Genomic DNA, 17,641 nt, shown 5'->3' on the forward strand with positions numbered 1-17,641 from the left:
AGAGGCTTTCTGAAAGGAGGCTGAACACCTGGGAAAACGGATGTGGCAACGAGGCTCATACATCTCTCCCTAAGAAGAGAGCTCGCGAGGGGACTGGGGTTTGAGTTCAGTAAGGGAGGCCAAATGAGATGAAATGCCCAGAGCAGCTGTTATCAAACCCATACCATAAGTAGCTGCATTTATACCTGTACTATATCATAGCGGTTTACATGTGTGATAACAGCCGTAGGTATAAAGGATTAAAGTCCTTTCTATAAAATCTAATTAATAACGTAGGAAAGTACATAGGACACTTAAGAAAAATGTTCCTCAATAAAATACCACCTATTAAAAAATGGTACCTGAAAAGCTCATTTCCAACTATCTGGAAAAATTCAGCTCTCCATAATGTCACTCTCCAAGGGTTCCAGCTAGCTAGGTTTCTAACGTGTCACTAAATAACCTCACTTGACATGCAGACTGAACTATGGTCACTGAACCACTCTTCCTTGCTAGAGCAAGTGAGTTCTCACTAAAGATGGTGACTCCGGATACTCAGTGGCATATGAACATGGGAAAGACACACACATTGTTTCAAATCACCAGCGGGAACGGGTGCAGTAACACTGCGGCCAGACTGAGTCACAGTCACTCTCAAATCTGTGACATCCCCGTTCCTGTCCTGTGGGTTTTCTTAGGGTTGCTTCCTTGGTATTTTGCCTGGTTGAAAAGGGATGCTTTGGTTCGGAAATGCTCTCTGGGCTGCCCCTCAAGGAGGAAACGCTGACGTTAGTCCTAGGAATGCTGCTAAGAGGCCCGGGAGGAGACAGGAGCACTGACCTTATTGATTTCATGCGGGACATGTGAACTTGTCTCCTTGAGCCTGGAGATTGAGCTGTGACAGAGCCCTCCTATCACAGCCATCAACGTATTGAAGTTCTGTAGTTGGTGGAGCTTCTGTGACACAGAAAACAGAGTCACTGTACATGCCAGTTACATGGGAGCTTAGATGCTGCTTCTCATTTCTGTGTTATGAGTCTTCCTAATTCTGGCCAAAGGCTAGCAATCAGGTATTGCAATTTTCTGTCCATTTCTTTCCTAAGGCTTAATTCCAGACCAGGAGGTCCCAAATCTAGCAAAGCGTCATGTCTTCCTCCTTTAGTTTCAGCTGGTCTGTGGACCACCCTCTACAGCAGTGGCTTCTAACACCCAAAGTACTTGTTTAACACAAAGATTTCTGGACTCAAGTACAGATGTTCTGATTCCCCAGATCTGGGGTTGAGCTTAGGGATCCGTGCTTTAGTTAACATCAGAGCAGGTGGTCCATGTACCACACTTTAAGAAACACTGGTCTAGAACATCTAGAGATGAAAAAATATATCGTTCAGCATAATCCTTTATATCCTTCACCCCAAAGTAACCAGACTTTTATTTCTGAGGGCAACGCCAATGCCTATATAGGACAGTAACTGGGACAGAGATGCTAGAATATCTGTGAAATTTCAAATATGTGTTCACAGTATATGCTTTTCTCTTATCAGATGCCTAAACTCTGCCCCTCAAACACTAAACCCAGCCATTCAACACAACATGGGCTCACAGACCTAAATCAGGCTGGTCCAGCTCCACTAAAACCTGAAATTGCCCTTTCCTTTGCCATGTGGGCCACATTTGGTAAAACAATATAGGCTGGTAAGCATCTTCTGAAAAATGTTAAAGATCTAAACAGATCTAACCATATCCTGACCTTGAAGGTGGCCTGTAGGGCCCTCTCCGTACGGCCCTTGTGTGGGATGTAGAAGAGTCACCGTATCTAGATCTGGGGGCAGCTAAAAGTGCACAAACCCCACCCGGAGGTTCATGATGAGAAAGCAGCTCTAATGGATAGACTAGGCTGGGGGAAGAGGGGATAATTTACCTCTTAGCCCAGGCGCTAAGTCAATCCAGTCACTCACCTGAGCCACCTGGATGAACTTGATGAAGACTTCAGCTCGGAGCTGGGGGGTGGGGCGGCTGAGAACCATCAGTTGTACCCACTGGGAGATGCCGTTACACAGGGCAATGGACCGCTCCATGGTAGGGTTCTCCTTCACGCAGCTATTCACGAGGTAATTCTGATAATCGGAGAACTGGGGAAAAAGAAACTCATCAGGACTGCCGCTCCAGTATTCTGGGAGACCTGAGGGGCTTATTACCTCTGCTGAGTTGATGGCTAGAATCTGCTAAGGGACAGATGAGCTCTTGGCTTTCCTCTCCTGCAGACAAGGATGGTAGGAAGGACATCTTTCTTATTCTACCCACAGCATGGTCCCTCTACATCAAACGTCATTAGGCCTAAATGGATGTGTACACATACAAGTTAACCCCAATATTATGTGGAGTAGATAGGGATAGTGCCCCTTTTCAATTCTAAAGAATACAGTATACAAGAAAAATCTCAGTACTAGTTCCAGCTATGTTGCTGAAGGTAAGGGGGAAAAAAAAAGATCATCTCACAAAATCTACTGTGTTACACACTCTTCTTCTCTCTCTCCTAGCTGTTTTCTTAACTTAAAAATGGGATAGGGCTTCCCTGGTGGCGCAGTGGTTGAGAGACCACCTACCGATGCAGGGGACACGGGTTCGTGCCCCGGTCTGGGAAGATCCCACATGCTGCAGAGCGGCTGGGCCCGTGAGCCATGGCCACTGAGCCTGCGCATCCGGAGCCTGTGCTCCGCAAAGGGAGAGGCCACAACAGTGAGAGACCCGCGTAGCGCAAAAACAAAAACAAAACCGGGATAACATCTGTCCTATTTAGGACATGGAATTGTTAATAAGATCAAACATGATAACCTGTGAAAGCACTTTAACTTTTCAAAATACTACATAAGTGTGAGGTGGTGCTAACAAGATATTATTAACCTCATGATCAAACAGCCCTGTCTGGATTTCCCTCTATTCGCCAACTTGAGCAGGGGCGAAGTGAGTGGGGTACGTGACACTGGTTAGCTATTATTTGGGGACCACAGCTTCCCATTCACCTGGGCAATGGCATTCACTATGGCTGACGCTGAAACAAACAGCAGATGTGAAGCTGGAAATGTCTCAGAAGATCAGTGTATAAGTCATGACTGCAGCTACTGTGTCCCTGTCACAAACAATCCTTCTGCTCAAATAGTATAACAGAGGGAGGAGAGTTTGCTCTGCTCCAGTGCTCCCATGGGAGTTTTCAGTGCTGTTCCCCAGCTATTTCCAGCTCTCCATTTCTCAACTCTGCCCTTTGAGATCAGGTGTGACCACATGACAGTTTAGCCAGGAGAATGTCAGTGGAAGTGACGTGATGACCTTTTTTTTTTTTTTTGCAGAAACAAGGGAACTGTTTTAATAATGATGTTTATATTAGTAATACGCACATTCCAGAAATAAAGAAAAATCCTCTCGCTGGGATTGTATTGGAACGAATGCTTTTCAGGGAAATTCTTTTAGGAAGTTGAGCACACTATCATTTCATACCCTAAAAATCTTCAGATATTTAGGAGTTGCTGATAGATGTGACGACTTTTGAGATAGAAGAGCCAGTGAATGATTGGCTATGTTGCCTTTCCAGGCTGCAGAGATCGTGGAGATCTATGTCAAGATGAAGCCTCCCACACCCAGGCTCTGAGCACCTGTGGTCAGCAGAGGCCCCTGTGCAGGAGTGAAAAATAAACTTTTGCTTTGTTAGGCCGCTGAGATTGGGTGGGAAGGGTTGAGGGGGTTGTCATCAGCGTACACACCTTAGTCCTGCCTGACTAGTAATACACTGATGAGAAGATCTCATAACCTGAATAAAATGAATGCAGATTAACTGAGCCCCATTTTTCTGTGCTGTTTGCTGATGGGTGGAAAAATATGAGTAGACCAAACCTACTCCTTAAGAGAGACATATACAGCACAAATCTTACCAGTTCTAAGAAAAAGTTCCCCGATTCATTCCAGTGAATACATTTATATACCCCTCCCATTCGAAATGTAACATATTGAATCCACTTGTTTTTTAAAAGAATTATCTCAGTATAATTATTCCCCCCTCCAAAGTATTATAATAATCAGAAAATATCAAATGTCACTCAATTCATAGCAGAGATAAATTTCCCTCCCACCCTACGTGGGCAAAACTGTTTAGAACTGTGTAGGTAAAACAAAAAGATCCCCCCAAAAGTCTTCTACGAGGCGACCGTGACATTCAAAAGAAATGAAGGTTCAAGCTGATGTCTTCATTTGCAGCTAGAACCCTGCACCGACACTGGGGGAGCACTGGCGCAGAGGCCTTGTTCTGCACTGACTCTTCCCTTCCACCTCCACTGATCTGAGCCCTGGCAGGGAGCAGACAGCCCACAGGCCTGACAGAGCAGTCCTACCAGTTGGGCCCCAGTACAGCTCAGATTTCCAGTGTGATAGACGGCTCTTTTCAGTGTCCTTCCCCCGTGACACGAGAGGCACTGCCAAATGGAAACCCCCCAGGGGGAGCGTTCCAACTGGGGCCTGTGGTTCTGTCTGAGGGGAGCCAGTGAGGAGACTGGAGGTCCCCATGCAGATGAATGCTTGGAGACGTATTTCCAAATTGGGCTGGAGCGGGTGGGGAGGTTCCTGGCTGATTGGCAAAATAGCTGTGTGAAAACAGGGAGGCTGTCAACATTATGGGAGAAAAGCTATAATAACCCCTGTAACCTGGTTTGCAGCTCTCCTTCCAAACACAAGCAGCCTCAATTAATTGGTGCTGAGTGACCGAGAGAGGCTTGTGATCCTGGTCTCAGCTCTGACTCTAATAAACTGTGTGACCTGGTCCAAGCCACCCCTGGGCCTCCATCACCTCAGCAGGGAACAGGTACATCTAAGAAATGCATCCAGCAACTAGGTAGTCTCTACTTTTAGAGCAAAGCTCAGAACTGTATCTTTCCATAGCGGTGGGGGCTGAATGGAGTCATTTCTCAGGAAATCATATCGGCCAGTGAGGCTCTGTTGGCAAGTTCTCTTGTATGGAGCTGGTGTTCTTTGGTATCACATATGGAGTTTCAGTGAGCAAGGTTTGTGTCAGCACAACTTCTCTCTAGAATCAGGGGAGACTGCTGGGCCATGTCAGCACCACCTCAAGGGTTTAGGTAAATTCTGGGCTAGACCAGTAGCATCTGATTTATTTTGAGATTTCCCACAGCCATCCAAAGCCTATTCTAGAATGAATTCAAGTCCTCTTACAGGACTTAGCCTCATTTTTTTGGAGGAAAATTAAAACCATTCTGGAAGCCTAATGATTATCAGGAATAAAATGTGTGTGTGTGTGTGTGTATGCGCATGCATGTTGTGTGTACACTCACGTGTGCAGGGTACCATGTGTGCCCACAGTATTGCCACTTGAGCGAGTGGTGGGCTGAGGGAGGTGGGCTTGGAGGATGGGAGCGTGCAGCAAAGCAGGAGCAACAAACAAGGCAGCGTGTCCTGATTTTCCCAACGACACAGAGTGATGGGAAAGCCTACCAGCGCTGAGGGGGCCTCTAGGGTTAGGAGGTGGATGGCCTGTTGAATTCCTCTGCTTATTTTCAGAGATATCCCAGGGAAGCTTTTCTCCGGCCCCTCGGGTACATACAGATATCCTCCGGAAGGACTTGAACTCCAGGTAGGTAAGGTGCTCGGAGAGCTCTTCTGGTTCCAGATGGTCAAAGAGCAGGGAGACTTTTCGTTTCTTGCTGGTGTTCGATTTTATCCTTTGAGTCAGTTTCCTGGACCAGTCACGGGCATTGCTTTTGTGGGTTAAAATGAAAGGGAGAAGACAGGGAAAAAGAATAAATCAAAATTGCTTTTTAATGCAAATAAATCCATTAACGCTTCCCACAAGACTATGCAAAGCACCGTTACCTAACTTTCCTTGGTCAAAGCAATGCATTAACAGTTTCCCCACATCAGTTTTTCCTACGGTGGCGACTAGGAAGCTTTGATGGTTTTCCCTGAGCCTTCTGAACGTGCCATGGGAACTGGGTAAAATGCATTTGTCTTAAGTCTGTGGGAAGGACAGAGTCTCGGGCATTGTTCACAGTGTCCTGGCTCCTCTGTGTAGCCCTGGCAGGTCTGCTCTCTCCATGCCTTCTGTGTGTTTCCTCATCTCATGAGGGTGATGGGGACTCTATGTGGTTGGAAATCTCAAGGTAGTGGGGCAGTTTTCATGCCAGAAAAGCACAGAGAACCACAGAGAGGAGATGCCATGCTGGGTAATCATGTGTAGGAACAGGTGGTCACTCTGGGCAGACTTGTGGCATTTTCCTCGAATGTCCCCAGCCACTGAAATGACCAAGGAAGTCTAGCTAACCCTAGAGTTAGCCCCCCACACATTTTCTTGTAATCAATCCACGTGTTTCTTACTCAGTTTCAATTTCCTACACTAAGGAAGCAAAGAGAAAGGTAGCAGGCTGCAGATCTGTGTTTCCCAAACCTGTATTCCTGAGAACCTTGTCTCTTGACAAAAGGGTTCTGTGGTCAAATGAGTTTGGGAAATGCTACAAATTCTGCAGCCCCCTTAGCCAAAGAGCATATTACACACTCTGAGATGCATTGCAAAAAGGAAGTTCGACTCTCTCTTTCTCAAGTATATCTGGTCGGGCAATATCCCACTGACTAATTCCTAAAGAATATACTGTGGAAAATATTGGTAGAGGAAAGTCAGCTAGGGGTGTATTGGGATAAGGAAATCAGGGTTTGAGAACTGCCCTGGGCCCTGTGTGCTGCATTTAAAAAATGGAGACACTGTTACTGTAAAACCTTCTTTTACCTCTCAAGTTATTATAATTCTAAACAAAGAAGTACAGAGAGTCCAACCCGCTATGTAGATTTAATTGGGACTCTGACATGTGATTTGGAAATCATTTCCACACGGCCACGGCACAGGGCACTGAGGGCTCTCACAGTCCAGATTCTGCTCTGCCATTAACTCAGCTAGCTGTGTGACCCCAGAAAAGCAAGCCTTGCTGAGCCTGTTTCCCAGGACGTTGGATAAAATCATCTTGAAAATATGTTTCAGTCCTAGAATTCTATGTCCTAGGGATCTGTATTATTCTAAAACAAAGGGGCCACATTGTGAAAACCTTAGCATATGATGAGTGTACTCTCCTCTCCCCAGATTAGGACAGGCATTCATTTTTCCAGAGTGGGACCATCTCATAAATAAGAAATCCAAGGAATAATATGCAGTATTCCTGAGATCCTTTCTATCTCTGCATAGGTCTAAGTGTCTCTTGCAGAACTTTCTGGCCTACCGAATATGTTATAAACCCTTTGCTCGATCCATTTTCCAGCAGTCCCTTCCCCATTTATAAGTGCAGGGGCCCTCCAGGCGTTAGCTGCTGAAGAGGCACCAATTTAGTCACCACACTTTCAGTTTATTGGGATTTATACAAATTTTAGTCAATATCTGGCTTCCTGATTTCTTTTTCACTGAGACTTTTTTCCTACTCTTGGATATTGGTCACGTACACTGTTATCACCAGGGGGCTTCTCTGCTTTCCTGCTACATGTCAAGCTTTTCTCTTTCATGAGGCCATCTGAACCTGCCTGAGGGCTTCTTGGGGTGGGTAGAGCAGACGTCACAGCGGGACGCAGAGCCTTGCTGAGTGGCCTGGGTTGTATTACAGGAGGGAGGTGGTTTCGAAAGAGGCGTCAAAACCACGACACTCACATTTGAGTTGTGTCAATCAGGCGGCAGTGCAGCTCCTCGCCGTTAGCTTTCACCAGTTCCTGAAACTCTTCCATAGTGCTTGCCAAGCTGGCATCTATTTTAAACATGATCCAGAATTCTGTTATCCAATACCTACATGGTGGGATTTAAAAAACACAAGCCAAAACTGAAGCCAAGGACTTACATTGTGGTGGGTTCTTCCCGCAAAAAGGATTCAGAAAAAGACGGGCTGGTTTGTTCTATATTCCTGGGAATATAGAATCTATATTCTCTACACAGAATATAAGGAACTGGAGTAGGGGTGGGGGGAAGAGAAGAAAACCACCCACTGACAGTCCTCTGCGCCCCACATATTAAATGCTATGCTATGATAAGATGAATCATAATGAAGGAAGCCACTGCAAAGATTTAGGCACAACCATGTGTATCAGAGAGAATGATAAATAAGACAATGGCAGACAAACCAAACGTCCAAAGATTGGACAATGCATCTGTAAATTACACTTTATTATACCTCAGGATATTACATGGCCATTAAAAATAATGTTTACAAAAAGTTTTTAATGACTAGAGAAGATTCCTATGATTTAAAGTTAAGTGAAAACTACAGGATACAAAATTTTGTATGTATTTTGATCTCTACTATGTTAAAAAACCTACTTGGAAAGAGACAAGGGAAATATACCAAAATAGGTAGTTGGATATAAGTGATTATTACTATAGTTATATTCTTCTTCTCTATATTTTCAAAGTGCTCTAATATGAGCTACATTACTTTTATACTTGGGAATAAAAACAAACAAAATAACCTTTCCCTTATGTCACTTGATACCAAAATGCTGGAAGGTTGACAAAAACATTGGTATAAAATATTAAGCTCAGGCACATCAGAAAAAACCGACTATGCTCTCTGAGGAATTTCCAGTACTAACAATTGCCCTTTCTGGTCTGTCCAGAGGTGTTGTATAGATGGTCAGAAAGGGAAAGGCAGGGAGGACAAGGAAAGAGCTAGAGTCTCTGGCTCTTTCATTTCACCCCACTCCACAAAGTCCCAAGTGCATGCAGAAATGTTACCTTACAAAATAGCAGATCTTCAGGCAAAGCCCTGGTGAATTCTTTGCCAAGGCATCCTTATAGGTATGGCTGTGGTTAAGGGAAATGGAAGCCTCTGTTATAGAAACCAAACAACCTTTCATCTTTGCAAGTATTGCTAAAACTACCCTCCCTCCAGCCCCACAAATAGTTTCTTTTAATGTTTCTTCTCTCCCTGGCCATAGGATAAAACCAACTCAATGTGTGCAGCTGTATGCTTATGAAGGGCAAAGATGGTGACTTTAGCCCATGCTGAAGCCGCTTATGGAAGAAGGCCACAGCATCTCCTCTGCAGAAGTAGGAAGTCAACAGCACAGCAATGTCCCCACACAGGTGACCTGTAAGAGGTAAAGAAGGGGCAAGTGACCTCTGCCCATGCCCAAGACTAGGAGTCTGCTGGAGACAAGCTAAAAAGAAGAGCTTGTTCTTATCTTTTCAGCAACTGATAAAAAATCTGTGCATTGAATTAGAAGAAAGGGAAGGAATAAATATTCAGATGTAATGATAATCAAGGCAATAATAGGAAAATGATAATACATGCCTAGAAAATGTCAGTAGATTGATCTTACAGGTTGTAATAGCAAGTCAGAAAAAGCCATGTGAATGATCCAGATACAACTGGAGAGCACATTAAGGATCAATACCATTCGGAATATTCCACGAGAATGATGCCATTCTAAGAACAAGAAAGAATAACAAAGTTCCACCAAGTTCACGCATCTCTAGAGATATATGGAAAGAATAAGTGTTTACTGTAAAGGTCACAGAAAAGCAAAATCCAATCCAGTGACGAACCTGGGTGGTCCTACCCTCTTCCATCAACATACTGAGGAATCAGGCTATGTGGGCTGTGTGCCCCGCAAGACACTGCCCTCTTTCTCCTCTAAAAACCATGTCAAATTAACCACAATCCAGGGCTCCGTGAATTTCAGCAGGGCCCCTGAGAGGAATCCACTGAGCAGCCAGCAGATGTCTCAATTAACTGGGGCTGTGCAGTCTTCTTTCAGTGGCTATGCATATTTTAACCCTTGGAAAACTCAGACTTAAATATAGCAAAGTAAAAAACAGGCCAAATCATATTACTGATTTTTTTATTAGGAAGGGATCTATGCCTTTTGAAATCTTATATACCTTAATGTTTAAGAGCATATTAGAACAAGAGTCTTGAAACTTCAATCTGGAATATACAATTAAGGGATTTACACTTGTGATTTTAAATTCAAATCTTATTAAGTTTATGCATAGCTTTGGAACATCTAAGGTAATGTTAGCTTTACTGTTTATAATTTTAATTTACTGAAGTTATAAAAACTATTTAGAATTCAGAAAAGCCTCTGAAGTATTTAAAAAATCTAAGATTTAAAATTACAAGTACATGCCTATCAATAATTACTTTAAATGTAAATGGACTAAATGCTTCAGTCAAAAGACATGGAGTGGCTGAATGGATACAAAACCAAGATCCATATGTATGCTGCCTACAAGAGATGCACTTCAGATCTAAATAGTTAGACTCTTCAAGAAAAAAAAATGGGAGGGCCCAAATCAATAAAATCAGAAATAAAAAAGAAGTTACAATCAATACCACAGAAATATAAAAGAACGTAAGAGATTACTACAACCAGTTACATGCCAATAAAATGGACAACCTAGAAGAAAGGTACAAATTCCTAGACATGTACAATCTTCCAAGACTGAGCCGGGAAGAAATAGAAAATATGAGCAGACCAATTACCAATAATGAAATTGAATCAGTAATTAAAAAAAAACAAAACAAAAACAAACTTGCAGCAAACAAAAGTCCAGGACCAGATGGCTTCACAGGTGAATTCTACCAAACATTTAGAAAAGAGTAAACACCTATCAAACTATTCCAAAAAACTGCAGAAGAAGGACCACTTCCTAACTCATTCTACAAGGCCAGCATCACCCTGCTACTAAAACCAGTCAAAGATATCACAAAAAAAGAAAATTACAGGCTAATATCAGTGATAAAAATATGATGAACATAGATTCAAAAATTCTCAACAAAATATTAGCAAACCAAATACAACAATATATTAAAAGAATTATACACCATGAACAAGTGGAATTTATCCAATGAATGCAAGGATAGTTCAATATCCACAAATCAGTCAGTGGGATATACCTCATTGACAAATTGAAGAATATATAAATAAAGAATAAAAATCATATGATCATCTCAATAGATACAGAAAAGGATTTGAGAAAATTCAACAATTTATGACTAAAAAAAACTTTCCATGAAGATGTATAGAGGGAACATACCTCAACATAGTAAATGCCATATATTATAAGCCCACAGCTAACATCATACTCAATGGTGAAAACTGAATTTCTTCTACGATCAGGAACAAGACAAGGATGCCCACTCTCACCACTTTTATTCCTAGCCAGAGCAATCAGACAAGAAAAAGAAATGAATCCAAATTGGAAAAGAAGAAGTAAAACTGTTACTGTTTGAAGATGACATGATACTATACATAGAAAATCCTAAATATACCACCAAAATACTACCAGAGTTCATAAAAATTCAGTAAAGTTGCAGGGTACAAGATTAATATATAAAAATCTGTTGCATTTCTATATACTAACAAGGAACTATCAGAAAGAGAAATTAAGAAAACAATCCCATTTAAATCACATCAAAAAGGACAGAATATCCAGGAATAAATCCAACTATGTAAGTAAAAGACCCACAGTCAGAAAACTTTAAGACACTGATGAAAAAGACTGAAGATGACAGAACAGATGGAAAGATATACCATATTCATGGATTAGAAGAATACCGTTAAAATGACCATCCTACCCAAGGCAACCTACTGATTCAATGCAATCCTATCAAAACACCAATGGCATTTTTCACAGAACTAAAACAAATAATTCTAAAATTCTATGGAAAGAAAAGTCCCCAAAGAGCAAAACAATCTTGAGAAAGAAGAATAGAGCTGGAGGTATCACACTCCTGGACTTCAGACTATACTACAAAGCTACAGTCATCAAAACTGTATGGTACTGGCACAAAAACAAACAAGTAGATCAATGGAACAGAATAAAGAGCCCAGAAATTAACCCACACACTTATGGTTAATTAATCTAAAACAAAGGAGGCAAGAACATACAATGGAGAAAAGACAGTCTCTTAAATAAATGGTATTGTGGAAACTGGAGAGTTACATGCAAAAGAATCAAACTGGACTATTCTGGACACTATGCAAACTGGACACTATGCACAAAAATGAATTCAAAACTGATTACGAACTTAAATGTAAGACCTGAGCTGCCTGGAAGCAGAGAGGCAGCATATCCAAAGGGCTGCCTCCATAGTGTGGAGTTCAGGAGTTTGGAGAGCCCTTTGGGGGTCCCAGTTTTACCTAAGAGATGTCAACTTGAGAGTGTGCTGAACTTCACCTTATGCTCCCATATCACATGTAGTCATCAAAGTGTTTTCTCTGCGGTTTGGCAGATATTCTTAGAGGGGAATCAGGAAGATGGTGGAAGAATAAGAGGTGGAGATCACCTTCCTCCCTACAGATACACCAGAAATACATCTACACGTGGAACAACTCCTACAGAACACCTACTGAACGCTGGCAGAAGACCCCAGACCTCCCAAAAGGCAAGAAATTCCAGACATACCTGGGTAGGGCAAAAGAAAAAAGAATAAACAGAGACAAAAGAATAGAGATGGGACCTACACCTCTGGAAGGGAGCTGTGAAGGAGGAAAGGGTTCCACACATTAGGAAGCCCCTTTGCGGGTGGAGACTGCGGGTGGTGGAGGGGAAAAGCTTCAGAGCCACGGAGGAGAGCACGGCAACAGGGGTGCGGAGGGCAAAGCGGAGAGATTCCGTCACAGAGGATCGGTGCCCACCGGCACTCACCAGCCCGAGAGGCTTGTCTGCTCACCCGCCGAGGCGGGCGGGGCTGGGAGTTGAGGCTCGGGCTTCGGTTGGAGCACAGGGAGAGGACTGGGGTTGGCGGCGTGAACACAGCCTGCAGGGGGTTAGTGCACCACGGCTAGCTGGGAGGGAGTCCGGGGAAAAGTATGGACCTGCCGAAGAGGCAAGAGACTTTCTCTTCCCTCTTTGTTTCCTGGAGCACGAGGAGAGGGGATTAAGAGCTCTGCTTAAAGGAGCTCCAGAGACGGGCGTGAGCCGCGGCTAACAGTGCGGACCCCAGAGACAGGCATGGGACGCTAAGGCTGCTGCTGCTGCCACCAAGAAGCCTGTGTGTGAGCACAGGTCACTATCCACACCTGCCCTCTCGGGAGCCTGTGCAGCCCGTCACTGCCAGGGTCCCGGGATCCAGGGACAACTTCCCCGGGAGAACACGTGGCATGCTTCAGGTTGGTGCAACGTTCCGCCGGCCTCTGCAACTGCAGGCTCTCCCGCATCCATACCCCTCCCTCCCCCGGCCTGAGTGAGCCAGAGCCCCCGAAGCAGCTGCTCCTTTAACCCTGTCCTGAGCGAAAAACAGACGCCCTCCAGTGACCTACACGCAGAGGCAGGGCCAAATCCAAAGCTGAGACGCAGGAGCTGTGCAAACAAAGAAGAGAAAGGGAAATCTCTCCCAGCAGCCTCAGAAGCAGCGGATTAAAGCTTCACAATCAACTCGATGTACCCTGCATCTGTAGAATACATGAATAGACAATGAATCATCCCAAATCAGTCCAAATTGAGGAGGTGGACTTTAAGAGCAAGGTTTATGATCTTTTCCCCCTTTTCCTCTTTTTGTGAGTGTGTGTGTGTATGCTTCTGTGTGAGATTTTGTCTGTATAGCTTTGCTTTCACCATTTGTCCTAGCGTTCTATCTGTCCGGTTTGTTTTTTCTTTTTTAAAAAAATTTCTTAATTATTCTTTATATTAATAACTTTATTTTATTTTATCTTACTTTATTTTATTTTATCCCCTTCCTCCCTTCCTTCCTCCCTCCCTCTCTATTTCTTTTTCTTCCTTCCTTCCTTCCTCTTTCTTTCTTTATACTTTTTCTCCCTTTTATTCTGAGCTGTGTGGATGAAAGGCTCTTGGTGCTGCAGCCAGGAGTCAGTGCTGTGCCTCTGACGTGGGAGAGCCAACTTCAGGACACTGGTCCACAAGAGACCTTCCAGCTCCACATAATATCAAATGGTGAAAATCTCCCAGAGATCTCCATCTCAACACCAGCACCCAGCTTCACTCAACGACCAGCAAGCTACAGTGCTGGACACCCTATGCCAAACAACTAGCAACACAGGAACACAACCCCACCCATTAGCAGAGAGGCTGCCTAAAATCATAATAAGTCCACAGACACCCCAAAACACACCACCAGATGTGGACCTGCCCACCAGAAAGGCAAGATCCAGCCTCATCCACCAGAACACAGGCACTAGTCCCCTCGACCAGGAAGCCTACACAACCCACTGAACCAACTTTAGCCACTGGGGACAGACACCAAAAACAACGGGAACTACGAACCTGCAGCCTGCAAAAAGGAGACCCCAAACACAGTAAGATAAGCAAAATGAGAAGACAGAAAAACACAGCAGATGAAGGAGCAAGATGAAAACCGACCAGACCTAAAAAATGAAGAGGAAATAGGCAGTCTACCTGAAAAAGAATTAAGAATAATGACAGTAAAGATGATCCAAGATCTTGGAAATAGAATAGAGAAAATGCAAGAAACATTTAACAAGGACCTAGAAGAACTAAAGATGAAAGAAGCAACAATGAACAACACAATAAATGAAATTAAAAATACTCTAGAGATGCGATCAATAGCAGAATAACTGAGGCAGAAGAATGGATAAGTGACCAGGAAGATAAAATAGTGGAAATAACTACTGCAGAGCAGAATAAAGGAAAAAGAATGAAAAGAACTGAGGACAGTCTCAGAGACCTCTGGGACAACATTAAATGCACCAACATTCAAATTATAGGGGTTCCAGAAGAAGAAGAGAGAAAGGGACTGAGAAAATATTTGAAGAGATTATAGTTGAAAACTTCCCTAACATGGGAAAGGAAATAGTTAATCAAGTCCAGGAAGCACACAGAGTCCCATACAGAATAAATCCAAGGAGAAACACGCCAAGACACATATTAATCAAACTATCAAAAATTAAATACAAAGAAAACATATTAAAAGCAGCAAGGGAAAAATAACACACAAGAGAATCCCCATAAGGTTAACAGTGGATCTTTCAGCAGAAACTCTGCAAGCCAGTAGGGACTGGCAGGACATATTTAAAGTGATGAAGGAGAAAAATCTACAACCAAGATTACTCTACCCAGCAAGGATCTCATTCAAACTCGATGGAGAAATTAAAACCTTTACAGACAAGAAAAAGCTGAGAGAGTTCAGCACCACCAAACCAGCTTTACAACAAATGCTAAATGAACTTCTCTAGGCAGGAAAAACAAGAGAAGGAAAAGACCTACAAAAACAAACCCCAAACAATTAAGAAAATGGTAATAGGAACATACCTATCGATAATTACCTTAAATGTAAATGGATTAAATGCTCCCACCAAAAGACAGACTGGCTGAATGGATACAAAAACAAGACCCATATATATGCTGTCTACAAGAGACCCACTTCAGACCTAGAGACACATACAGACTGAAAGTGAGGGGATGGAAAAAGATATTCCATGCAAATGGAAACCAAAAGAAAGCTGGAGTAGCAATTCTCATGTCAGAGAAAATAGACTTTAAGATAAAGACGATAAGAAGAGACAAAGAAGGACACTACATAATGATCAAGGGATCGATCCAAGAAGAAGATATAACAATTGTAAATATTTCTGCACCCAACATAGGAGTACCTCAATACATAAGGCAAATACTAACAGCCATAAAAGGGGAAATAGACAGTAACATATTCATAGTAGGGGACTTTAACACCCCACTTTCACCAATGGACAGATCATCCAAAATGAAAATTAATAAGGAAACACAAGTTTTAAATGATACATTAAACAAGATGGACTTAATTGATATTTATAGGACATTCCATCCAAAATCAACAGAATACACATTTCTCTAAAGTGCTCATGGAACATTCTCCAGGATAGATCATATCTTGGGTCACAAATCAAGCCTTGGTAAATTTAAGAAAATTGAAATTGTATGAAGTACCTTTTCCGACCACAAAGCTATGAGACTAGATGTCAATTACAGGAAAAGATCTGTAAAAAACACAAACACATGGAGGCTAAACAATACACTACTTAATAACGAAGTGATCACTGAAGAAATCAAAGAGGAAATAAAAAAATACCTAGAAACAAATGACAACGGAGACATGATGACCCAAAACCTATGGGATGCAGCGAAAGCAGTTCTAAGAGGGAAGTTTATAGCAATACAATCCTACCTTAAGAAACAGGAAACATCTCGAATAAACAACCTAACCTTGCACCTAAAGCAATCAGAGAAAGAAGAACAAAAAAACTCCAAAGTTAGCAGAAGGAAAGAAATAAAGATCAGATCAGAAAGAAATGAAAAAGAAATGAAGGAAACGATAGCAAAGATCAATAAAACTAAAAGCTGGTTCTTTGAGAAGATAAACAAAATTGATAAACCAGTAGCCAGACTCATCAAGAAAAAAAAGGAGAAGACTCAAATCAATAGAATTAGAAATGAAAAAGGAGAAGTAACAACTGACACTGCAGAAATACAAAAGATCATGAGAGATTACTACAAGCAACTCTATGCCAATAAAAGGGACAACCTGGAAGAAATGGACAAATTCTTAGAAATGCACAACTGCCAAGACGGAATCAGGAAGAAATAGAAAATATGAACAGACCAATCACAAGCACTGAAATTGAAAATGTGATTAAAAATCTTCCAACAAACAAAAGCCCAGGACCAGATGGCTTCACAGGCGAAATCTATCAAACATTTAGAGAAGAGCTAACACCTATCCTCCTCAAACTCTTCCAAAATATAGCAGAGGGAGGAATACTCCCAAACTCATTCTACGAGGCCACCATCACCCTGATACCAAAACCAGACAAGGATGTCACAAAGAAAGAAAACTACAGGCTAATATCACTGATGAACATAGATGCAAAAATCCTTAACAAAATACTAGCAAACAGAATCCAACAGCACATTAAAAGGATCATATACCATGATCAAGTGGGGTTTATTCCAGGAATGCAAGGATTCTTCAATATACGCAAATCAATCAACGTGATACACCATATTCACAAATTGAAGGAGAAAAACCATATGATCATCTCAATAGATGCAGAGAAAGCTTTTGACAAAATTCAACACCCATTGATGATAAAAACCCTGCAGAAAGTAGGCATAGAGGGAACTTTCCTCAACATAATAAAGGCCATATATGACAAACCCACAGCCAACATCATCCTCAATGGTGAAAAACTGAAAGCTCTTCCACTAAGATCAGGAAGAAGACAAGGTTGCCCACTCTCACCACTCTTATTCAACATAGTTTTGGAAGTTTTAGCCACAGCAATCAGAGAAGGAAAGGAAATAAAAGGAATCCAAATCGGAAAAGAAGAAGTAAAGCTGTCACTGTTTGCAGATGACATGATACTATACTTAGAGAATCCTAAAGATGCTACCAGAAAACTACTAGAGCTAATCAATGAATTTGGTAAAGTAGCAGGATACAAAATTAATGCACAGAAATCTCTGGCATTCCTATACACTAACGATGAAAAATCTGAAAGTGAAATCAAGAAAACACTCCCATTTACCACTGCAACAAAAATAATAAAATATCTAGGAATAAACTTACCTAAGGAGACAAAAGACCTGTATGCAGAAAATTATAAGACACTGATGAAAGAAATTAAAGATGATACAAATAGATGGAGAGATATACCATGTTCTTGGATTGGAAGAATCAAC

At 42.2% G+C, this 17,641-nt stretch overlaps 1 protein-coding gene across 13 annotated transcripts in view; it reads right to left on the reverse strand.

The window, feature by feature from the left end:
- RASGRP1 (RAS guanyl releasing protein 1) overlaps window positions 1–17,641 on the reverse strand; it is a 1,027,205-nt gene that overhangs the window by 22,683 nt on the left and 986,881 nt on the right. For all 13 annotated transcript variants that reach the window (XM_073800719.1, XM_073800720.1, XM_073800725.1 and 10 more), the window contains 5 exons: window positions 8,735–8,797; window positions 7,661–7,792; window positions 5,582–5,735; window positions 1,935–2,108; window positions 820–936 (listed from right to left, as the gene is read on the reverse strand). In XM_073800719.1, coding sequence (XP_073656820.1) covers window positions 820–936; window positions 1,935–2,108; window positions 5,582–5,735; window positions 7,661–7,792; window positions 8,735–8,797 — 640 coding nt within the window. The remainder of the gene's footprint in view (window positions 1–819; window positions 937–1,934; window positions 2,109–5,581; window positions 5,736–7,660; window positions 7,793–8,734; window positions 8,798–17,641) is intronic.

Source organism: Tursiops truncatus, chromosome 2 (assembly GCF_011762595.2).
Source record: "Tursiops truncatus isolate mTurTru1 chromosome 2, mTurTru1.mat.Y, whole genome shotgun sequence".
NCBI lineage: Eukaryota > Metazoa > Chordata > Mammalia > Artiodactyla > Delphinidae > Tursiops > Tursiops truncatus.